The sequence below is a fragment of the Papilio xuthus genome, unplaced genomic scaffold, assembly GCF_000836235.2.
Source record: "Papilio xuthus unplaced genomic scaffold, Pxut_1.1 DF826933.1, whole genome shotgun sequence".
Classification (NCBI taxonomy): Eukaryota; Metazoa; Arthropoda; class Insecta; order Lepidoptera; family Papilionidae; genus Papilio; species Papilio xuthus.
This window is the reverse complement of record NW_013531716.1, coordinates 6,028,765-6,053,918: the sequence shown is the minus strand read 5'-3', so window position 1 is coordinate 6,053,918 and position 25,154 is coordinate 6,028,765. Positions and strand designations below refer to the sequence as shown.

The 25,154-nt window shown below is 34.3% G+C and overlaps 4 protein-coding genes across 4 annotated transcripts in view; 2 read left to right on the top strand and 2 right to left on the bottom strand.

The window, feature by feature from the left end:
* Positions 1–86: 86 nt before the first annotated feature.
* On the bottom strand, positions 87–9,257 carry Ctr9 (RNA polymerase-associated protein Ctr9). Its single transcript, XM_013318055.1, has 19 exons — positions 9,088–9,257; positions 8,915–9,013; positions 8,596–8,835; positions 8,243–8,511; positions 7,551–7,746; positions 7,130–7,357; positions 6,497–6,703; positions 5,895–6,049; positions 5,126–5,296; positions 4,414–4,628; positions 3,873–4,030; positions 3,615–3,743; positions 3,050–3,312; positions 2,415–2,622; positions 1,857–2,065; positions 1,574–1,703; positions 1,046–1,290; positions 463–807; positions 87–371 (listed from the first exon to the last, which is right to left on the bottom strand). Exons 1-19 carry the CDS (start codon positions 9,121–9,123, stop codon positions 194–196), a joined length of 3,681 nt encoding a protein of 1,226 aa, XP_013173509.1. The 5' UTR covers positions 9,124–9,257; the 3' UTR covers positions 87–193.
* A 1,761-nt stretch (positions 9,258–11,018) lies between these two features.
* On the bottom strand, positions 11,019–14,021 carry LOC106121978 (solute carrier family 35 member F2). The gene is made up of 6 exons (XM_013317817.1): positions 13,840–14,021; positions 13,560–13,751; positions 13,064–13,311; positions 12,370–12,737; positions 11,597–11,742; positions 11,019–11,354 (listed from the first exon to the last, which is right to left on the bottom strand). The coding sequence occupies exons 3-6, from the start codon at positions 13,113–13,115 to the stop codon at positions 11,183–11,185; spliced, it is 738 nt and encodes a 245-aa protein (XP_013173271.1). The 5' UTR covers positions 13,116–13,311; positions 13,560–13,751; positions 13,840–14,021; the 3' UTR covers positions 11,019–11,182.
* Positions 14,022–14,360: 339 nt separating this feature from the next.
* Positions 14,361–15,321, top strand: thoc7 (THO complex subunit 7). Its single transcript, NM_001312790.1, is given in 3 exon segments — positions 14,361–14,391; positions 14,495–14,618; positions 14,699–15,321. Coding segments are annotated over 3 exon segments (690 nt in total). The 5' UTR covers positions 14,361–14,381; the 3' UTR covers positions 15,255–15,321.
* Positions 15,322–16,766: 1,445 nt separating this feature from the next.
* LOC106122269 (phospholipase D3) overlaps positions 16,767–25,154 on the top strand; it is a 28,054-nt gene continuing 19,666 nt past the window's right edge. The window contains exon 1 of the mRNA XM_013318196.1: positions 16,767–17,097. Coding sequence (XP_013173650.1) covers positions 16,834–17,097 — 264 coding nt within the window. The 5' untranslated portion in view covers positions 16,767–16,833. The remainder of the gene's footprint in view (positions 17,098–25,154) is intronic.

Below are 25,154 nucleotides of genomic sequence, written 5' to 3'. Positions count from 1 at the left end.
AAAATTACTAGTAAATCGACACCGTAACCAACTCATTTTTGAACTTTTACATTTCCAACCCTACGGGGACAAATGAAACAAAAATACATTTATTTAAGTTTAATATTTCTATTATAATACACAGAAAACGTAACCATGGGCATTTATACCACAACGGTAAATTGAGTTTATATAGATATGCAGTGTGGCTAATTTACGCCTCGTCTTCACTTGCGGAAACTGATTTCCTAGACACGGGAGTCTCTGGTCTGGAGTTTCTCGATCCGGACCTAGACCTGGAGCCGGAACGCGACCGGGAACCGGAACGACTTCTGGAACCACTCTTGGACCGTGAACGAGACCTTGACTTCGATCGTGATCTACTCTTAGACCTGGAAAGATGACAGGTAGGTAGGTTATATGACGTTTTGATAAATTTGATTCGTCTAAATTATTAAACTGAATATATTTTTTTATATTTACCTGGATCTTGAACGGCTTTTAGACCTTGAAACGCTCTTTGATCGGGAGCGCGATCGGCTCTTAGACTTTGATCGACTCTTCGAACGTGAGCGACTCTTGGAGCGGGAGCGGCCCTTAGATCCGCTCTTTGATCGAGATCGACTCTTAGACCGAGAGCGACTCTTAGACCGAGAGCGACTCTTGGAGCGAGAACGACTCTTAGAGCGGGAGCGACCCTTGGAGCGAGATCGGCTCTTTGAGCGTGATCGGCTTTTAGAGCGAGATCGGCTTTTAGAGCGAGAACGACTCTTCGCAGAACCAGAGCGTGAACGGCTACGCGATTTAGAGCGGCTTTTCGAACGTGATCTACAAAGAAGAATACTTTGAGTATCTTTAACATACATTTAGACAAGGTAATTTTAGGTTGAAAAGGCGTTATTACACTCTTAATGTGGGTTTCGAATTTAAACTTCCGCCATACTGACACATATTGTTCTTCATGTTTTTTTTCAATTAAAATATGAGGGATGACAATGTGTGAATGTGAATTTCACTTCATTCAAAACCCCAAGTGAAATAGAAATTGAAATATTGTTACTCTTACCGATCGCTATCAGAAGCGGACACGATTCTCTTGCGTCCTTTGGTAGCTGGCGGGCTGCGACTGCGACTGCCACTGCGACTGCGACTACCACTGCGACTGCGACTGCGCGACTTGCGCGACGCCTCCGAGTCCGACTCGGACGTAGAGATCGTCTCTTTGGACACGATCTTCATGCGCAACTTCGTGCCCTTTTCGTCTGCCTTCCCTTTGGATCCTTTCTCACGTTTGCCGATTCCTTTCTCACCCTATGAAAATAAATAATCACTTACAGCTGACAGTGACATAGTAATAGATTCATATTTTATTTATTAGAATTAAACATTTTTTATTATTAAAATACGGCAAATTAAAATGCTGTATTAAAATACTGTAAATCACTTACGAGGCTCGTGCTTGATTAAATAGTCAAATTCGGACCCACGACCACATATCGGATGTCCGTACGATTAACCACCTATTAGCGGTATATTGAGAAAGTTTGTGTGTATCTGTATGGATGTGTATGACAGTAATTTGCACATAGATTACCTTTTTCCTGCCGCGCTTAGCGGGCGGGTCGCTGTCGCTGCCCGAGGGGCGGTCTCGGCGACGTCGCGACTTGCCCTTGCGGCTCTCACCGCCCTCACGCTTGCGACTCTTCTTCTGCTTAGCCTCGCGACTACAATAATACAACACTTATTATACCACAATTATGCATTATATTTAAACCTTTTGTAAATTAAACGTCTACCGATTAAAAGTGGGTTTCTGATACCAAAATCTACGCCCATTTAGTTGTCGCAATCTTTGTATTAATATGATTGTAACTGACCGTTCTTCTCGTGGTGCGTCGCTGCCACTGGCGGGCGAGTCGGAGACGTACTCGTCGCGTCTCCGTCCGCGCGCTCTCGCCTTGCCCTCCGCCGGCATGTCGGCGAACACCAGTGCGTTCTTCGTCTTCTCCTTGAACTCCTGTCGCTTCTGCAGCATCTCCACAGTGCTCTTCGCCTGCTCCTCCTCGCGACGCTTACGTTCCTCTTCCTACAAAATTAAAGAGTAACCAAGGGTTTTCCACTATCTTAAATAAGCAACTTTGTAATGAATCAAGCAAATTACATCGCTTTTTTATACTAATAACATAAAACTTGATTTTATGCATTGAGTTTTTGATTCATTTCGGTTTTGTAATAATCAGTGGTTATCGGTCATATAGTGAGAGTGCAATTCAAACAATTTTAACACATTAAATGCTACCGACTCGCATTATGTTCACTATGATAATGTGAGTGTAGTGGCATGAAATGTATTAATATAGTAACAAATGCGCATAGTACATGCGACGAAAACAGTTACAAATATCATAATTCCTTATAAGAAAATGGAATACAACCTGTTGCCTGCGGAAGGCCTCGCGCTGCTCTCGCTGCCTGTCCCTCAGCGTGAGCTCCTCATCGTGCTGCCTGCGTGCGCGCGCCACGTGCCACTGCGCCTGCGACAGCAGATCTGCGCACTGCCGGGCCTCCGCAGCCGCCGCGCTCGCCTCGAACCGAGTGCGCTCCTGACCCTCGCCGCTCACTGATGATAACCTCTGGAAGTACCTGCATACGAACATCATCATTTACTTTGTCCTCTATATCACTCTAAACCATTCATCAGATTGAAATATAACTATGCTAGAGCGATCAAAGGGCGCGAGAGTACGTCTCTATAATAATTAAATATTTTTTTTTTTATCTTAAAAAAGGTTTTATTTAGAGCGTCAGTGGCGCAGTTGTCATGTAAAACTGGGTTCGATCCACGCTATATACCCATGTGTTTTTCGAATTATTCAGCATTCTTACAGTGATAGAAAACATCGTGATGAAACAGTCTGCACAGTTAGGCCAAAAAATAATAAAATATGTATCAAATCAACCCGCAAAGGGCCAACGTCGTTAACTAAGACCCAATCACTCTTAAAGAAGGCTCTGAATCCCTCGCAGTGTGTTTCCGAGATCAAAATCTAGAAAGGCGGATGATAGGTACCGATGTGAGACTTGGAGCTCGTGTACAGCTCGCAGCACGACCGCCAGCTCGGATCGTTCATCTTTGAGCACATGTGCGGCGAGGCGGCGCAGCGCCAGCGCGGTGTTGTAGAGCAGCGCGGGGTCGTGCGGCGCGACGCGGCGAGCACGCAGCAGCGCCGCGCGTGCCGCGTGTGGCCGCGCCGCCAGCCCGTGCGCACGCGCCACCCATGTCAGCCACTCCTCGTCGTGCTGCATGCGGAACTTGCGGATGCAGTTCTCGTACTACATACAGTAATACACACATTAAAAATATAATAACCTGATAGATAACTCAAATGTTAACTTAAGATCGCCAGTTTATAACTTTTCGCAATTATTGTTTATTTTCGCATTTACTTTGTCTGTATTTTTTAATTCTTTGTAGAGCGCAGATGGCGTTAGTATCGCTCTCTGTCTTTACGTACTACATATAATATTATTATTATGTTTTAAATTCATTTATCCTTTCTACTTTAATATGCCCACATTTCTCTCTCACGCTCTCTGTATCTTTCACATACTAAAAATAATAATTAAATAATAACCATCTGTATGGCGTTGATATACTGTTTCTGTTCAACATATATATGCGCGATGTTCATCCATACATCGGGAAAGTCCGCAGTCGCCTCGCGCACTTGCGCGAATATGTCACGCGCCTCGTTTATACAACCCTGTAACATATATCTTATTTTAAGAATGAAAATAATAAATAATCAAGAACATAAAGTCATTACCAACTTCTTTTTTTTTAGAATTCGTTACAAAAATGTATTAAAAACTTTTTCATATTACTTAGTTACCTTGTGTGCTAAGACACAGCCGATGCCATTAGCTGCCCAGATATTTTTAGGGTCGTTCTTGAGAACTTGCTTGTACATAGCAAGTGCACGTTCCTGGTGACGTTTCTCGCGTTCCTTCTCACGACACGGCTGATGCAATGTTTGAAGCCATACGTTGCCTGTTCAATATACAACATATTACGGCTATCAGACTACAGCTGGAGCACTACCTGTGGGTAACTCCGTATAAAACATATCGTCATCCCTGTCTTTCATGTTTGACAGAACGCAATATGTTTTAAACGGAGACATTGGTCTCGGAAACCCACTAGAAGTAGTTGCATGAAAACTTATAACTAAAACTTACTATTGATAAAACGCAATGACACACAAAACATGACACAACAAGAACCTAATGGCACTTATTGACAACAGGGGGCGCCTGTATAATATGAATTTTAGTGGTGAGTTCGTTGGGTAATTTTTCCGTGAAAAAAGGACAGACAGAGTAACTTTATAATATTAAGTAAGTATTATTATATTTTAGTTTGGTATAACTGACCGAGTGCGATCAAGGAGTAAGCGTCAGTAGAGGTGGCGGAGTTCTGCAGGATCCTCTCGAACTTCTTCTGTCCGGGTCCCCACTCCTGCTGCGCGAGGTGCAGGTTGCCGAGCAGCGACCACGTGTCCGGGTGCTCCGTGTTCACCTTCAGCGCCTCCTTGAACCAGTCCGACGCGTCGTAGATGCGCCCCTTGTCGCGCGCCATGCATCCCAACCTGACACATCATACTGATATTGAGGTTTCTTATTCTCTACTTACGATGTAGAATATAGTCTAGAGAAATAGACTGTTAGGCAGAAAATCCGACACTGTGCCGGTGTACTGGCGCAACACTAGCCTTACTAAAATGTCGACGTTTATGTCCCCTCACTAATCACTCTGACACTTGACTTTGTAACGAAAGCATGTCATTCGCGCCAAATAATTCCAAAAAATATTGTCTAAAATTACTTAGTTTTTTTTTATTCCACGCGAGCAATCGCAAGTATCTAGCTCCTAATTACATATTAAATTTCCTATACAAATGATATGTCATACACAAACTGAACTAAATTAAATTTAAGGAAAAACACTTTTCCCACATCACTATACAAAATTAGTCAAAATAATTATAACAGATTTTAAGGTTATTTTCGAAATAAACAATACAATTACATAAATAACTAAATCATAAAATTGTAATTTACCATAATTTCAATGAATATTTCTTACCTTAAATAACAGTCAATGTAATTAGGATGTTCTTTGAGTATATCCTTATATAACTTCTCAGCTTTGTTATATATACAAAGTGCTTCATTCAGTCTCGCCAAGTTGTACATAGTTGTTACCGCTATTGAATTGTAGTACTGAGCGTCCAGAGTTTTTGCATCTGCTTTCTCTCTGAAATTAATCTATTTTATTATAACCATCAAAATATACTAGCTATTGCCCGCGACTCTGTTCGCGCTGAATTTGAAAAAAACTTAATTAGTAGCCTATGTGTTCCTCCAGACTATTCTGTACATGTATGCCAAATTTCAACAAGATCCATGGAGACATTGTGGAGATAACTTAAAACAAACATCCATCCACCCATTCATACAAATAGTAATAGTTTAAATGTATGTATGTATCCAATCCAGACTTACTAATATAATAAATGAAAAAAAAGTTTGGATGGATGGATGTTTCTTACTACACATCTTCAAAACGGCTTAACGGATCTCTGTGATATCTAGAAGACAAGTAGACTACAATCTAGATTAAGACAGAATAGAATTAGAATTATATCATCATCATGAGCTCACTACATCTCCCCACCGAGGGGCTCGGAGCCTACTCTAAGTTAGGGGTGACCAGGCCATAGTCAACCACACTGGCCAAGTGCGGGTTGTTTAACTTTACATATATCTTTAAATTTCTTAGTAAGTAGAATTATATATTTTTTTTCTTTTAAAAAAAATGTTGAATGGGTTATGCCATAACTTTATACATATACCTTTCCAAAGCTTCTTCTAAGTATTTCATAGCTTCACTAAGATTGCCGAGTCTGTAATGTAGGGCTGCCACATTGTTCAATATTTCCGCTGGTATATCTGCATTTACCTTATCTTTTAAGATTTTCATCGCTGTACTATACGCATTAAGGGAACCCTATGAAAAGTAGACATGAAGATACAATATGAAGAATTTCAAGTCAAAAAAAAACAAAGTCAAAAATGGTTATAAAGGGTGTTTCCCGTTGGACTCATCAATTTACCCATCAGCCCAATAGGAAACAATTCCCATTGGACCCAAGCATCCGTTATAAGTAACGTCATAAACAAGGATTCAGTTTTAATAATAAGTAATTTATGGAGGATCTATGGCTTTTATTTCCATCACTGACACATCATTTTAACCAATTTAATCAGTCTTTACTGTATCATCATCAGCTTACTATAAATCCCCACTAAGGGGCTCAGAGTGTAACTTAAGTTAGGGATGACTAAGCATTAGTTAACCATGCTGACCCTATCCATGTCGGGTGACTTGACTATAAGAATTTCTTTTCAGATATTTGCAGCGCTGTTTATATCAATACAATTAAATAAAAAATACCTGTAAATCATTTTGTTCCAATATCTGTGCCAGTTCAATCCATGCCTCTACGTCATCTGGAAACTGTTCCGTTACTTTCTTCAGATGTTGCCGTGCAATGTCTCGCTTTGATTGTGATGGAGAGTTGGCGTACAATGACCCTAAGATTTTCATTGTTTCATAGTTCCCTGGCTGAGCTTTGAGCACTTTCTCAAAGCACTGTGCAGCCTGTAATAAATATTACTTGTTTATTTTTAGGAAGACAGAATTTGAATGTTTGTGTATTTAACTGCTAAATTGTATGAAAACAGTGTGCTATCTCTGTCTTTCCATGTAGGATGAGAGGGATAAGAATATATTTTTGTACCAGTATTTCGGTGGTATCGATAATAGTTATGCTTGTGAAATATTTTATTAATGTCCAGTTGTTTCTTGAGGAAAGCAAATTCAAGAAAATAATTCTAGAATCCATTATTTAATATAAACAAACTTAACTAATACATATTTAGACACCCTTAAACATGAATATTGGTGATTTTGATGTAATTAAAGGTATTGTGCAGAAAAAGTGCTACGACATATTTTTGTGATTTTTAAAAAAAGAACCCTAATTAACTTCGAACTTAAATTAAACAAAAATCTACTGTTACTTACATTTTCAGTATCTCCTCTATAAATATACATCTGTCCGAGTCCATAATGTGGCAACACAAAATTAGGTGGAGCAAACTGTGTTGCCTGATAATAATATTGAAAAGCCTGATCGCAATCTCCCTGTGCATGGAATGCACGAGCCAGATGATGGCAACTCTCTGCACGCATCGCCTCATTCTCCGTATTGTGGTAAGCATGCATTGCTAAATGCAACACTTTTCCATAGTCCTGTATTTTATAATATAAAATAAATATTCTAGATAAAATTATACAAGGAAACTTTTCGCTGTCGCTTTTTGATTGACATGTTAAAATAACAAGTCAATCAAAAATACATAAAAAAAGAAATAATGCTTCTAAGGGAACTAATCTGTTACATGCCTTAACATACGCTTTTTAAAGAAATCTATAGAAAGCAAACCTTTTTGAAGAAGAAATGATTTGCAAGATGATTCAACACCATAGGGTTTTTAGGATCAATTGCATATGCTTGTGACAACATGATTACAGCCATTTTATTTGACTCATTCTCCTGTAGGTTCAACTTTAGTATTGACAGGCCTACTAAGGCTCCAACACACTGTGGGTCTAACTGTAGGGCTCTTTCAAAAGCCATCCTGAAAACAACATTTACTTTTAAACTAAAAGAATATACAATTTTTAACAGTAGTAGAGCCCGCTTTAACATCTTTGTACAAATTAGCCGGTTGCAATACCACAACCATAAGGAAGGCAGGCGTTAAGTGGAAGTAATTACGCATTTCGTCCGGATCCCGGAGGTCTAATTTTAGTCCTATTTCCCTTCCCCCCTTTTTCTTATTAGGAAAGGATGGGAGTTGGAAATGGATTTTCTGGAGGGGATGCATGGCAAGGGAAAATATTCTCTTACTCTGTCAATTTAAGGTAGGCAATATATATGCAGTTACGTATGTCTATGGGCATCGGCCACTTTGCTATTTAAGCGATTTCAGGTGGCTGCTCGCTCATTATGACATAAAAAAGAATATACATTATTCTTACAGTTTGTTGCACAATAAAACCACTTAGTATACAATTTCTATTTGAAACATCAACCATCTCTTACAAATTAAGAGAAAAAAAAATGTTATATACCTGGCTTTTTCTTGATTGTTTAATTTCATAAAGCAGTGTCCCATGCCAAGACGTAATGCTGCAGGACTATCAGGATTAGTCCTGAGAGCTTTCTTATAAAATGCTAAAGCACCTCTGTAGTCTTTGCGATTGAACGCTATACATGCTTTTCCCAGTAAAGATGGTACATTGTTGGGTGATTGATTAAGTACGAAATTGAATTGGGCATCAGCTTGTTCCATTTTATCACCTTCCAAAAGGCAAAAATATGCTCGGCCAAGGAGATGGTTCTAGATCATTAAAAAAATTGAAAAATTGAGGAAAAAGTATATCTGATTAAACCATTTCTACTACTGTAATATATTCGCACATACCTGATCATACATGATAATTTTGTCTGCCATAGTATATAGGAATGTGGCTTTAGTGAAAAGTTCTTTCTTTTTGTCTTTAGACTTCTCCTTGTTGGCCTCCTGCACATAGTATGCAGCCGCCATGTCGAGGGCCCGCATTTGATCTCTCTCATAATCTCGATAGTCAAGGTTTCCATAAGTTTTGGATGCTTCTAAGATTTTAAGGAAGTCCTCTATTTTCTTTTGTTTGTAGTATGCAAGCTATAAGATAATATAATCATGTTTTATAACGTTTAATTTCAGACTAAGGAGAACTATCTAAGAGGTTATGTATACATACCGCAACATTAATCCAAACATTTAATTGCGGACGTTCTTGTTGTAATATACTTAGTACTTCATCCCCCGATGGTAACTGCTCTGGATCCAACTCGATCACCTAAGTAATAAATTCCAGTTATGAAACACTGACAGTACTATAAAATGTATACCGCGATCATTCTTTCACATTACCTCATCTGTGCTCATCAATGGTATTTCGAGCGACATTTTGGTTCTTATTAAAATAACTTTTTACGTCACAAGAACATTTAACATTTTAACAACTAAAAGAGGGGACGCCAACAAGAAATGTTTTGAAAAAGAAATGTTTGATTAACAAAGTAACGTTGTCAACTTGTCAAATAAAATGTCACTGTACTTGTCTATCCTTTTTTTTAAGTTTGACTATAAGGCTTTCTGCTAAAAAGACGAAAAATCATTGATTAAAAAAAGAGACTATAGAGCGATAATTAAGTGCTTTGTCTTCCATTTATTCGCGTAACTCACTCCACTTTTGTGCTTGGAGTAACAATTGTCTTTTTGAAATCTCAGTGACTCATAGCTGATTATTCTAATCGGGACTATTTTGAATAATAACACAAAAAATGTTTTGGTTTTTATTGAAAAAAAAAACTTAAATCTAGCATATTTCATCTAATGGATAAATATTTTACTAATTAACCCATATTAAAAACTACTCAGTAATTGAGCGATATTATTAACAATAGTACATAATCAAAGTACATAGAGCAACATGTTTAAAATTAAAATATTTCAATGCATTTTATAAAACATTAATTAAATCACAGTAAAAACAACTTTCAGCTTAAAGATACAGATAGTATAACAATGATCACAAAATCCATTAAAATTAATACATATTTCAAACATAACAATAAACACAAATTGAGCAAACATAACATAGACAATAACAGTTTCCTTTTCATTATTTAAAAAGTACAATTTTTTTAATTAATAGAATAATTTGCAAGCTTTTACTGTAAAGGTAAACAGTACATTGCCATAAAAAATAACACTTAACGGCATAATACGATGTTGTTAGTAAATAATATAAAAGTAATAAAAATATATAAGATTTGTTCCGACAAACATGTATTGTGCTAAGACAGTAAATTGGTGTTTTACTATGTTATTGCTATTACCAGTAATTTTAAATGCTAATTAGTATTACTATAGTAATGTAAATGTTATATAGAATTTTATGATTGGATTACACATACATAAAAATAGATTTTAAATCTAATAGAAATGTTAGAATTTTTTTATTACCAGCAACAAAAAATGGTAAAATTAATACGATTCAATAGGTTGTCTTTTTAATATTTGTAAGCTAAATAAATAACATGTACTACTTTTACACTAAGATATTTTTGGTAAAAGATAAATATTACATTTATATTTTTCCTAGTATCTTGTATAACTATATTAAATATTTTTTTATGTGATAAATGGAATATACGAGAATTGTTAAAAAATACTAGCCCTTATTAAGAAAAACATAATAAATATTTTATGGCGTGATTCAATATCGCGTAATATGGAATAAATGGAATGTGTACACGTAATTTGTTTCTTAACATCCTAGGGAATTATTTTTCTTAATTTATTTTATAATCGTACTTATCTATACATATAGTAAAATTGTCTAGAATATTATTGGTTACAATTCCTTAGTTTACTGTAGAAACTATTCTATAAAGTCCTCACAAAAGTTGCAAAAATTTTAAACAGGTTTAAAAAATTCTTTAAAAATTCGATTACGTGGCAGTATTGATTTTCAAAAGTTAGAGATTTTTCAAAATGTCTTACGCATTAATATAATATTTAAATATCGTCCTACAATCATCATTACTAATATTATAAATTACACAATTTATATGGCAATCCTAAATTTTATATGGTCACACTGTAAATTCTTAACTTTACTAAACTGTCACACTATAGCATAAGACTGAAATTTCTAAATGTTGCCAAGAAAGAAAAGTAAAATCTTTTTTTTTTTAGAAATTAATAAATCTCTTACACAAAAAAGCAAAAACATGTCTATTTAAGACTTTAACATATATATCTATCACACTACTTATATATATATATATATATATATTTTAAGTACATTTATAGCATACATATAAAGGAAAACTCTAACAAACAATAACATATGAAGCAAACATACCTGCTTACATCCTTAGACTTGTAGAAATACTGAGTCTTATCCATGTTTCCTTTTGTAAAATATGTTTTTATACAGGTATGGATAGAAAAACTTTTACAAATCTTTAGAAGGACTTTGGTTATCATGAGTTTGTCCCATAAGTAAGTTACCATTGGGTACACTAGTCTGTGGTGCTCCGAGAAATGATGTAAATGTTGTATCTCTACTCATCGGGGGCTCAAGACCTTCTATAGGTATACAATCCAATGTTGGTACTGTGTATTCTCTGAAATCATAATTATTATTTTAGTCAAACTTTATTGTACATATTTTTTAATATTTATTCCATTTCAACCATGTTTAAAATAACTATTATTAGAAATGTAGCTTTTCATTGTGTTACAGTATATACAGGCTGATGTTTGGAATAAATTAAAAAGATAATTTCCAAAAAGTTTTTATTCATTATGCTACTGGCATCTTAATTTTATTCAACCATTCATATGTTAGATTTAAAATCATACATACAGAGACAAATTGTCCTGGGAGCGTACAGCATCATTCACAATCTGTGGCAAAGCTTCCGGGGAAGGTGGGGGCTTCGTAGACCTTGAACAGAACAGGAACACACCCACCATTGCCAGGAGGTATGACAAGAAGTAGAGCGCATGAAACTGTAAATTAATCAACATTCAGTTTTCAGTATCACAACAATCATACAAAATATGTTATCCTAGTTATTGCAAAAGGGGAATATAAACCTATGTAACAATTATCTTAAGAGAAATATATAATAAAAAGAATACTTGTTGTCGCCCGCGACTCCGTCTGCGCGGAATTAAAAAAAAACATAACAAGTAGCCTATGAGTTTTTCCAGACTATGTATTACATCTATGCCAAATTTCAGAGATCCATATAGATGTTCCGGAGATACCTTCAAACAAACATCCATCCAAACATTAGAATTTATATATTAATAGTTGTCGCCCGCGAATCCGTCCGCGCGGAATTAAATAAAACTAAATGTATAGCTATGTTCTACATCTGTGTCAAATTTCATCAACATCTGTTGAGGTGTTCCGGAGATACCTTCAAACAAACATCCATCCTTCCATCTAAACATTTAAATATTCACATTTATAATATAAGTAAGATTATAATAAAATAAAATATATAGTAGTAGTATACCAATTAAAGCACTAAAGTATAAATAGTACTAGGAATAGACTAGTGCTGTAAGACTGCAACTATCAAGCGTTTAGCTTTTCTATAAAATATTATAATAATATTGTAACTTTACCTTAAATTGAAAAATATACATCCCCGCAATAAGTGTGTAATAATCGGACGATAAAAACGAGAGATGCAGTATTATGGCTCCTGCATCTCTAAGCATAAAACTCTGCAGTATTTGAAATATAGTCTGCAATCCACAGAAACTGCCAAGTTGTACAATAGTTTCCAATTCATACCAATTGAACATAAGTAGTTCGTTAAATTCCAGAAGAAACGTTTGCGTACAAGAAACAACTCCTCCGATAAATCCAAGTAAAGCCAGATATTCGGAGCAAGATTGCTTAGTCAGCATCATCTCTTGAAGAATGGTCACCAAGGCATAGACCAATGAACCGGCCAGACAAAGCATGTCGCCTACAAGCTGATTTTTACCTGTAATAAAAATTATCTCCATTAAATGTATCCAGACACCTCAGTTTCAACAAATCACTTCCTTTAGTACATGTTTCAATAATTTATATTATCAGATTACTGTTCAATATTTCTGTTAAAACACTCTCATAATATCTTTACTGCACTGATTGATTTAAACAAGTAGACACCAGAATTCATCAAAATGACGAAGTGACCACTGCTCATTTATATTTGCAGACACATTTGTGCACAAGACATCTTGGCAGGCTGTACTAATATTATGTAGGAATTCATTTTATTTTGAAATTAATTAAATTTATAATTTGTCCATAAGTTATACATACCATCAGTAGGTGCACCTTCCACATCTGCCCAGACCACACAAACAACAGCCATAAGTCCTAGGGTAGCTCCCGCCACATGAACAACTCCCAGCCTCTGTCCTCTCCATGCCCCACCCACTAAGGCTGCGCCCACACCGCTGCAGGCAAGCAGCTGTCAGCTAAGTACAGATGTGAATCTTTGGGACAACACCAACAACCAGCTTGCTTCCACATCCAATGTGCATGCTATGATTAAGACCCACCATCTTCTAAAATAAAAAGAACTGTTATAATAATAATAATAGCTTTTGAAATAAGAACTGTATTAAAGTTTTAGTTCTATCTAACTTTGTCTAATAAGTATGTGCAATAAAATGTGAAAAATGTAATATAGATAGAATATTAGGCAAATTAAAGCTATAGAATACATTTGTCTTTCATACATCCATGGAGTCCATAAGTCCAATTTGTATTATTTTGAAAGGTTTTCTGATTTGTTTCAAGTTAAATTACTTACTTGGTTAATTTTTTGAAGTCCGCACAAAGTAAAGATGGTGTAAATAAAATAAATAGCAATAAATACGGAATAATGAGCTGAGCCGTGGTGGGAAATTGCCATGTAGCACTCTGAAGCAATGTTGTTAATATACATTTGCCACTTAATAAGAAAGACAATATTTGTCCCAGCATGATACTTCGCCAAACTTTCCTGTAATAAACCATTGTTTAAAATTGTTTTTCATGTTATATATTCTAAAGTTAAGATATGAAACACAATAAAATCATATTTCACTAACCGTCGCCCTAGCTCCGAAAAGTAAGCTTCAATTTTATCACTGAAATTTCTGTTTTCCATGATTACGGACATTATCAATAGAAAATCTATATGGAGAACACTAGGGGATACAAAGATTGTCGGTTGAAATCAAGGAAAATTAGGAATATATCCATTATTTCTAATATGGACTTAAACTCGCTAAGAATCATAACATTGAATAAAATAAAATTGACATTTACGTTTAGAATTTAGGTACAGTGACTGTGCTGTGAAATTATTGTTATAAAAAAGTAAAGGTGAGAAAATCTCCAAAATGTTTAAAGGTAAAAAAAAATATTTCTAACTTAATAAAACAATGAAAGTAAAATTCTAAAACAAAAAAAAATGAACCTTTATTACAAATGTCAATGGCTGTATGATCTAAAACTTTTGCCTTGTTAAAAAAATTGTGAGCTTCAAAACTTCAAAACAAATAATTGAAAAGGCTACATAAAATAAAAACAAGTTGCTTATTGTTTATTTTTTTACTGTTCAAAGCCAATAAATAAACAATTTTCAAACATGGGTGATGGTAAGTAGGAAAGTTTACAGAAAGTAACTTTTTTGTGTACAACTTTTACAACGAATTGAATAAACATTATTTATATATTTATCTAAAAATCACAACTTTACAGAAGACGTTATACGAAGAAGACTACTTATTGATGGCGATGGTACAGGGGATGATCGTCGATTAAATGTATTATTGAAAACATTGATAAAATGGTGTAACAGTACTGATGAAAAACTTGAAGATAGGTTAGAAAACTCTTATTGCTATGGTTGAATGTTTCCGATCTATTTCAATAGTGATATTAATAATATATTTTTTTTTACAGTAAATCAACTCATGACAGAATGTTAGCGCAGCTTGCTCAGTGTGAATTTGCTGTAACAAAATCTCAGTTGGGTGCAGGCATGATGGCTGCGGAATTAAAAAGTTACGAATCACTATCAAAAATATTAGAAAATGGTATAGAAGTTGCTAAAAATAACATAGAGAAAAGCAAAGCTGATTTAGCTCAAGCAAAAACTGTGCGTAAAAATCGTATAGAATATGATGTACTAGCAAAAGTAATAAGTGAACAGCCTGATAGAAAAGAGACTTTAGAAAGACTTGCCACATTGAAAAAAGAATTAAGTAGCTTAGAAGCTTCAAAACAGCAATTGGAAAGCAGGTTAGCATTAAGAAAGAAGCAATTCCATGTGTTGGTTACTTCGATACATCAGCTCCAAGCCATTCTAGATGACTCCGATGAGACCGATTCCATTTCTGATGATGTGGACATGAAAGATGAAGAAGAAAAAACCCCACCAGAGTCACGACGAAGTGGTGTACAAACCCCAGAGACACGTCGTTCTACAGGGTCCATGACTACAAATAATTACCACTGATTAACTTAGAAGTAAGGTTCTAAAAGTAAATAGAAATCAGTTAATAAACCAGTTTTTATTTTACAAATAAAATTTGTCATTATTTTTTTATAATTTATCTGAAGAAATCAGTACTCCTTATACCTCTCCACCGGATTAATGCTTGTACAGAAATTGTTGGAAAAATGTTAGTTCTGGCCAACATGTTGAGTGCCACCGAGCAAAGTGGCAAGTTCATTTAAATACATTGCGGAAAAAATCTTGTGGCATAGAATGTGTTAAGGATAGTTTTATTGTAATAACAGCTGAAAAGATAAGTAAAAAGTCTAAAGATTACGCTCTGAAGACGTACAAATATAACTACCGTAAATAACAAATAATCGTCAGTTTTTCTACATAAAGGACTACACAAATAGGTATTCTGTTCAAAACGTTTATATGTATAACAATAAAAGCTATTATCAAGGTCGAAAGACTCAGTTTTCGTTCTCAAATATGTACAATTCCTTAAATATTAAAATGGTGAGCTAGACTGCGTAGTTAACGTGTAAATTGGACGCTTAGGGAGTTGGCTGACGAAAAACTATGTTTTATTTTTGATAGTATCGTTTTATTTTACCTCGAGTGTAAATAATGCTACAATTCCGTTGTTTACCTTAGCCCATGAGTACTGAATTATGTTTTAATAATGGCTTCACTGTCGTGTACACATATTTGCTTATTCTACAAACACGTATATACTTTTTAAAATGTAATTTCCATTTCATACTGCTGAAACATATAAAGTTTATTGTGAACTCAATCTTTGGAAATCATCGCTCATATTCGATTCGAAAAAGGAAGTTTCTACGCAGTATTTCAATGACATAAGGCGAGTGTGAGTTCATTTCATAATGAAAAATAAAACTTTCAAATCGTGATAAAGTATTAATAAATTTTGTAAAACAGAAAACCAAACAAATTAACGCAATATTTCTATATATTCCCAAAAGAAATCTATAAAGGTGAATTAATTGATAGAAAGTAATTTTTCATCCACGAAGTTCATTTTTTTAATGAAATTAATTTACCTAATACATTCGCTTCACTTAATTATGTAAAACTTCGTTGAGCGGTTTGATCGGTTCAGTATCATCACGTACACAAAGTTTACAAAATGTAGAAAAAACATCGATTTCTCAAATTAATTATATAGGATCATAAATTAATGTATACAATAAAACTAAAATTAATCAATGCATACTATATTTAAGTTTAAGTAATTAAGTTAGCAAAGAAGAATCTTGACACTCTTACAATAAATGTAAGCCTGTAAAGTAAATTAAACATGGTTAGTTTTTTTTGTAATAATGGGTAAAATGTGGATTATTTTTTAATAGCTGTTTACTAATTTATCACAGTGTTTTAAAAAAACTAATAGAAAAATTTTAGCAATTTACCACGCGACAGTACCGTGTCGAAAGTAAACTTTAACGCGCAAGTCCACAACAGTACAGCAACTGTACCCCCAACGACACATCGGGTTAGCGACTCCGACCGGTCGCACGTCACTGCCGAAAACTGAAAAACAGTAACTTCCATACGCGATTCTTGAATAAAAATGCCTTCACTTTGGGACTATTTACACTTTAATCGACAGTATTCAAATAAGAGAAACTTAGAGGAGGGTCTATTCCAGATTGCTTCGCAGACTTGTAATATTTTAGTAAAGGTTAACAACACGAATAACATAAATTTGACGAGAAATGATCGCAGCGACGAGTATGGATGCGCCGGGCCCCCCAAAGGGAAAAGTTCAATGCAGATATGTGTACCCAAGTTCAGGAAGAATTCTATCACTTCCGGTTGTAATCCAGGATTATCGGTGAGTAATGTTTATTATTTTAATATTAAAAATACTGATACCAACTTTTATTCGAAACTATTACATTGTAATGGAACAATGTATAATTAAAGTCAGTCTTCATTAAGTATCAGGGACATAAATTATAGGATAATCAAATTGTCAGCGTATTATTTTTTAATTTTGAGAAATAAAAAATAACAATAAAGAATTATAAAAGAAATTCCAACAAATACATAAGTAACGAAATAAATTGCAAATCAGTGTCCATCAATTTACCAACAATAGTTTACAGTAGGCCTACGGATTAATCGTAGCCACCTCGTAGACGTTTGCTACGAATTATTTACTACACCTATTCCAGACTCCGAAAAACGTATTATTAGTCAAGTGAGTGGATTGTTTGTTTGCTTTTTATTCGTTTTACTTTAAAGGAAGATGATTTCAAGACTATTAAACATATATATTAACCTGTGGAAGAGAGGATTTGTTTAAGAAAATATTATGCATTTATTTAGTCTAAATATTTCGTTTTTCATGACTACTTAAGCAAACTAGGAATTGCGGGAAATCTTTTATGATAGACATAAATCGTTCTACACGTAAACATTAGGTTATTGACCTAAGCAAAAGTAACAAAACAAAGGTTTCACGTGCAAAAGCGTGATCTTTGTCGATTTCAGTTTGAGAACAACTGTCGCTTGAAAAAGCCAAACGTGATGACTTCTAACGACAAAAGTTTTGCTTTTACTACCAGTTTGACACGCAATGACATATTTTTATACTCAACTAGTTAACGTTTTTATAAAGCGGTAATAATAATGTTATTTATTAAGCGTAAAATATACTCTTGGATGATTAATGTTCTTCGTTCTCCTATTCGGCAATAAGTTATAATAAATTCGGTAAAATATTAAATTCTGCCGCCATTGTAGAGGTCAAAATTTGCATTTATCTAGATGTTACAAAGAAAGACGAATACACAATTCATTTGTTTTAATTTTTAAGTGGTAGAGCCGGCAACATCTGGTGTACGAATGGGCCGACTTGACATACCACGTCCACAGAGAAGACAGTCGTGAAGTGTAAGAAATTCCATGTTTGGTCTGATGAGTCTGTGCGCAAGTGGCCTAAAATTAGTCCTCTTCCCCTTTCTGCCTTTTTACTAATAGAACATGATGGAAATGTGATCTTTCTTTGCGTCCCTTCTCCTCCGTCGATTAAAGGTAGGCAACGCATCTGCAAGTACGTGTCTCTATGAGCAGCGGTCACTTCGCTGTTTTAAAAGCGTAAAGCATATTGAAACGTTCCTATAAAAAGTTAAAATAAAACCGACACATAAAATATATAATAACGATAGTACGGAACAAAAATAAAGCTTCGTAGTAATTCACGAGGGTAACTTTGCGTGTGACAATGTTCAGAAGAGTAACTTTACTACATAACTACGAGTGGAAATGAAATGACGGATACGTTTGAAGTTATAAAGCTTTTTAAGCGTTAAGCGATCGTCCTTGCTGTCAGTGTTAAAGATGCATAGGCGCGGGCGGCATGTGCATTTCACCCTCCATCGATATATCAGCGCGAGTTAGTGTTCAAAACGCATGCTGCGGAACTCCTTGCAAGTTTCTGTTGTTGATAGATTACAAGCTGATTCAATTTGAGGTAAACGAACGTTGTAATTTATAATTTTTTATTACACTAGCGTGCGACAAAGCATTGCCCGTCATATTGATTTTACACGTACAAGAAAGACACTGCAAACGCCGTGGTTCGACCTTGTTCCGATTACTCACTATTAGTCGGCACTTTGGATGTTTTTTCGGCTATCATTTCAGCTTTTAGTAAACCGATACGTATTGCAATCATTCCATGAGCAAGATATCAGATTTTTGTGGCTACGACCATACATCATTTGAATTATCACACCTTTGATGACATTTACATACACTTTGTGAAATAAAGTAAAAGGGAAAAATGTAAAATAGGTTGTGAAGAGAGTAAAAAAACCATTTTTATAACCTTTGCGTTTCTACATATATTGTGCCGTGTAAGTCGCTCTTTGTACTTTATAATTAAAACCGGATGCTGCTTTAGCTATTCAGAATGGTCTTATAAAATACCTTTGAGAGACTCGTTAATAAAAGGATGGAGACGTTTGTCTCCGTCTTTTTAAATGTATCATACAAAATTACAAATATTTACAACTAGAATTAAATATAAGTTAGTTTTGTGTATAGTGTTTAGTTTACAGAAACTACTGGAAAAACTAAACTTAATAATTAAAAGTTAGGATGGTTAGTGTCTCTTCTCCTTGATCTTCTGTGTAAAGGCCGCCTGAAACGGTAAAAGCCTCCTCCAGATTCATCCATTTCTTCCTGTCCGATGTAAGTCAGGTCCAGCTAAACCAAGCGATTTTTCTATGTCGTCGCACCACTTTCTTATTTTGCTGCCAATGGGGAAATATTTTGTTTTTTTTTTGTCCACCTTCCGTCTTTAAGTCTTAATAAATGTTTTACCACAACTTTATTCTTCAGATTCATCCATCCATCCATCCAAACATTTGCATTTATAATAATACTAAGATTTAAATGGATAAACGAAATAAATTGTTCCATGTATCTCGTAGCAAGTTTTATCGTAGGCGTAACGTAGACCGTAGTAAGGCGGGTTATTTAGTGGAGTGGCCTAGTTTTAGGACTATCGTATATCTTTGCCGCTATAGCTTTCTTAAAGGTGACCCACTTAAGAAACTCAATACTTGAAAACATATATTTCTTAGAACTGCATTATATTAAATAACGAAGTTGATATTTTAATTGCGTGCGTTCACTGCATTAATATGTACTTTATTGATTTTGTTTTTTATTCGTTATTCTCACGAGCGGTTCCATTTCTTTGATTATGCTGAAATATAAATTAAATTACTAATACATTAACTTACTTAAGAGTGATTATTAAGTCGATTTGTTTCATTAATATTTCTTAACATAATTTACACAACAAAATATAGTAAAAAGCAACGTATCGGTGTAGTTTCGTGATCGACTAAATATCGTGGTTAATGATGTCATTAAGGTAATTATAATTCGTTCTTAAAGACGGTTAGTTCAAATTTTATTCAGATATTATATACATTATTAAAAAGCTTTGTAGCTCGTTCATTATTTGGATAAGGTGCCGCCTTACCTGGGTCAAGGTCAGGCGACCAAATATTGTAATGCATTAAATATATTAGTTTAAAGTAATGTTTTGTGAAAGTTTCCTGACAGTTACAGTGAGTTTCTATTGACGAAATACCTTCGTGAGAACATATTGGTATCTCTGTTAGATTCATCGAGTGTGAGAGGAATGAAGATATGTTTTTAACATACTAATGCACGGGTAATATTTTGTTTGCGTACGTAAGTAGGTTCATTGTAACATCCTGTAGTCTAAACCATTGATCCGATTTTGACGAGTGAGTTGTCATTGTATTCGTATTCTTCCCCTGATTGTAATTGTGTGTGAGTTTTAATTCACAAATAGAGTTACATATTTAATTATTGTACTTAAGTGTACGGTGTTAACGTTATTTACCTGTCGCATGAAACACGTTATATTTTCACTTCGCGTTTTAGTACGCAAGTTATGAATAACTGAAACCTTCTAACAACATAACACTCATGCTTTGTTTTTTATTTAATAAGTATGTTACATAGGAATCTAGGTGTAGGAATTTTCGTTTCAATGTCAAGTATCATAGGAATTTACACTGCCAATTGTTTATGTATTTATGTGTATTTACCTTATGTAAAAGAATATCAGGCGTTTATTTAGTTTTTTTTTGTTAATTTTCAATGGTTAATTGACGATCACATGGAATGTAGATAATATTTAACTTAATAACTCATTAATTTAAAAGACTGATGTTGTGTTCAAAAAAAAGCCTAGGTGTAGCAACACTTTTCAAAAGTCTATACGAATACAAAAATGGCATCATGACACTTTTTTGACGATGTTGGAGGGCGCTAGTGTGCTCACATAATTTAGTTGTGTTTTTTTTATTTCTCATCGGGACAGAAATTCATATCCGTGTATACATTGATTTTCACCGTATTAATTTTTGAAATTCTGTACTCATATAAGTAACGTGATCACGATTCACGGTGGTTATTTTAGTGTAGGTTATGTTATCATTAAGTGATGCTATTAATTACGATATTTCGATATTATTTTTCAAAGTGAAGCTTTGAAAATTATTAGGATCTTGTGTTATCTCATAATATTAAATTGCACTTTATTGCATTGTTTTTGTACTTATCTTTTAATAGCGAAAGGAAATTAAAGTGGTTGTAAACATATTCTAATAATGTTTTACAAGTACTTTATAACTTTTATAGTTCCTAACATCCTAGTTGTATCTGGTTTATGTTCCGAAGTTTATTGAATGCTGTTTATACATTGGACAATGTTTTGTCTTCATATTACACTGACATATTGTTAACTATCGGTGTTTACCTGTAGCTTGTATTGAATTTTGAATTTAACACGCGACTATCTTTCACTCTGTTGAATAGATTGAATCGTAGATCAATCATTAATGGTTACTAACGTGCTTTGAACTGTCTTATTGTTGAATTTCAATATCTATCAATGTAAAATTTTCTTTAATTAAAAAGTTGATGTAAATTTCGTATTTTTGATAAATAAGCAAGCAGTGTCATTGCTTTCATGGTAATTACTTTTATTATGCTGCGGAAATCTTTAAGCATTATGATTCAGAAACATATTTTACTATCTTACTAATATTATAAGTACAAATGTTTAGAGGGTTGGATGGATGGATGGATGAATGGATGGATGTTTGTTTGAAGGTATCTCCGGAACGGCTGAACGGATCTCGCTGAAATTCTGCATAGTCTGGAAGAACGCATATGCATATTAAGTTTTTTTTAATGCCGCAATTTAATGATGGTGGTGATTGGTGATGGTGGTGATTGGTGAGTTATTAAGTGTAATAAAAGTTAATTTAAATGAATAAATTCTCGCTAATTCTTCATGGTAATTTTGTATTCGAAATAAAATTCTTGCAAGCTAATGAACGTAGCATAATTTCCCACTTTGTATACGAAAACCTCAAACAACACGATTACGGTAGTAACTTTGACGGCTCGTAGCTACGGTAGAGGGCGCACGCTATTTTACAATTATTTATACGTTTTATATATTCACCGACAACTTTATAAACTTTCTCACGATCACCAACAGTAGTCCAAATGTCGTAATGCCGTAACGTTGGAAAGATTGACGTGACGTGAAATTATATAATTATTATCGTAGTAGCTTAATGTTTAGTGTAATTAAGAAAACAATATTTATCATAATCTGTGCATTTAATTTCACAATTGAAGACTATTTCGAAAGTGAGCAACATCCTTTATTGTTTTGTGTAGTGGAAATTTAGTTGTACTGTACAGGGCGTATAAAAAGTTAATACATTAGTAAAATACGAAAAGCCTAAGATATCGCTTAAGTTCTTGTAGAGGTATGTATTTAGTTTTCAAAAATAATTCCGAAAACGTTAAATGTTAAATTTGATATTATATGATAATATGTACTATAGTTAGTACAGAGTCGCATGAAAAACTAAGTACAGTAAGTGCTTGTAGATCAAGCGATAAAAGCCACTTTAGTTCCGTGTACTACGACAGGTCTACATTAGCTGAAGTCACTTGGAGAAGTTTGTAGTGGGCAAATACTGGCCGCTTAGAATCAATTTAATCAAATGGAAATGAAATTGAATAGTAGTTTTCTTTTTTTTTTGAAAGACTATGATAAAAGTTATGGAAAACGAATGTTTGCAACAAGAAATATATCAAAAATATTCTAAATCGATATCGGGTTTAAATTTATTTCGGGGTCGTCTATCTCCGGCGTCCGTCTGTCCACTCGCCACGTTCACAATATCAGGAAAATGGAATAAATATTGTTATCTACGACAACGTTGTTCTAGTAAGAAAAATGGCTTTTCGAGTTTACGACGTCACGTGGCGATTTTTCCTAGGATGTTATGTGACAAGGTACACTTAGAGAAGTGGTATATTTCTGTTTTTGCTGTATTTTTAATTTTTTACTTATTTCTAAATTTACTTCACAAAATAACATAAATACATTTATCTTTGACTTTTCCTTTCACCGCCTTCCTTCGGGTTCCTTGAGAAAAGTTTGCAATGTTATACTTTTGTAATATTGATGGTCAAATACGTATATGAGAATGTTTTAAGAACGTTAGCTATACCTTTGTAAGTAATAAATTCAAGTCACGTTCAACAAATGGAGCATCAAGAAAGTAAAAATGGAGCACGTATCGTTCGTGTAATATTTCAACATAATACACGCTTATGTTTGTCTAGTGGATTATTTAGAGGCGTTGACCTCTGACGGTTGATCACACTTCGCTCGTGTGAAATTGAGAACCTTTTGTTTGCACTTTCAGTAATTACATATTATTGCAATGATAGCTTACAGGCGCGATTCAATTTGTAAGAGCGCTCGTTCGGTTTTGAAAGTAGCAAATATGAACAACGTCGAGACAAATGAATGTGCTAAAAAAACAATTGAAGTTGTAGATTCCAATAAGCTGCGAAGGTGACCAAAGTGTTCTGGCTGAAAAAAAAAACAATTATATGATTCCTTTGTAACTCTCGACAACATGGTATATTTTTTTCACGAGTTTTCATTTTCATCCTCTGATTCTCTTTAGTAAAATAGAGATTTGTACTTTAATATTATAAGTATGGTTTTAAACAAGTTTTTCGATTGTGGTTAGTTTCAAAAAAAACTCTTTAATAAATAATAAAATAAAGACACAATGTACACAGATAAGAAAATACCAAACCACCGTTAAGTAAAATATCTGGCCTCCTTAGTATTCATTACTTTATAAAATTTTACGGCCAGTACGTTTAACGATCGTGAACAGTGAAGTGAATTGAATACCGGTTGAAAGGCAGAGAGCTCTTATCGCTAATGTTTTGAATGTTGACAGGTGGCTTGGCGTCGCTTGATAAAGAGATAGGGACATTTGAAATTCTAACGCTGCGAGGTGTGACTTTGTTTCAATTATATTTGAAAGTAGGTCAATTATAATAACAATTTTTCTGATATATAAAAAAGATTAGTTTAACTGTCTTGGGGCCATTAGTCCTAACTGTTTTCGAGGAGTTTTCAAATACCCCTTATTAGATAGCAACGATATTATTGGAGGAGGAACCTATTTTTATATTATTGTAAATTACAATGGAATATATAATATTATAATTAAAATGCTACCCAGACGCGAACGAAGTCGTGGGTACAGCTGGTGTTTTTCTAAATTAACCATCGTTATTATTCTAACATTCTCGACGGAGTAGTTAATTAAATTTACTTCGTATATAAATATTATCTTTTGGTATGAACTGAATAGATGCTGTTTGTAACTTGGGAAATACTTAAACTTTAACCAAGTTCCAGACCTAACTTTGTTCCTTGACATGATAAGTGATCCACACATAATGATTGTGATCACTTTTGTCATGAATTACTTAATTCTTCAGTTCAAAGATATGTGTGAAGTCAACCAACCCGCACTGGACCACTGTTTGACAATATGGGGGACGTATAGTGAGCTGATGATGATGACTTAACTCTTACAAAACTTAAAATAACGTGTCTACGTTCCTACCATATGTCTTTAAGTAGTCCATTAGAAGTATGTTTTATTTCTTAAAGATGGAGGCAATTTATCATCAGAACATTCATGATTTAGTACTTTTAATCGATTTACATTGGAAAACGGAAACTTTTCGGTATTATACTCGTATTTTACTTTAGGACAATGAACGTTCCATAATCGGTTTTAAACAATTAATCCATTTGACATTTGCATAATTCTGTTAGTACGCACGTTTCCATGGCAACAGCCAATGTGGGTTCTTTTTTCTCAACCAATATTTACAACTTAGCATACGACCTTGTGACCGCAGTAGCCAAAACATCAAATTATATTTGATAGAATTTGCTTATATGTATTCTTATTGTACATACTTATAACC

What these genes read in the sequence shown, in the direction of transcription:
- LOC106121978 (XM_013317817.1), bottom strand. Translation starts at nt 13,115, where the DNA reads ATGGCTGTTGTTTGTGTGGTCTGGGCAGATGTGGAAGGTGCACCTACT. An exon ending in GGAAGGTGCACCTACTGATG is followed by an intron (nt 12,738 to 13,063) that starts GTATGTATAACT and finishes TTTTTATTACAG; the next exon opens with GTAAAAATCAGCTTGTAGGC. An exon ending in TGTATATTTTTCAATTTAAG is followed by an intron (nt 11,743 to 12,369) that starts GTAAAGTTACAA and finishes ATTAATTTACAG; the next exon opens with TTTCATGCGCTCTACTTCTT.
- Ctr9 (XM_013318055.1), bottom strand. Translation starts at nt 9,123, where the DNA reads ATGTCGCTCGAAATACCATTGATGAGCACAGATGAG. An exon ending in TTACTCCTTGATCGCACTCG is followed by an intron (nt 4,031 to 4,413) that starts GTCAGTTATACC and finishes TATATTGAACAG; the next exon opens with GCAACGTATGGCTTCAAACA. An exon ending in AGGCCTTCCGCAGGCAACAG is followed by an intron (nt 2,066 to 2,414) that starts GTTGTATTCCAT and finishes TTAATTTTGTAG; the next exon opens with GAAGAGGAACGTAAGCGTCG.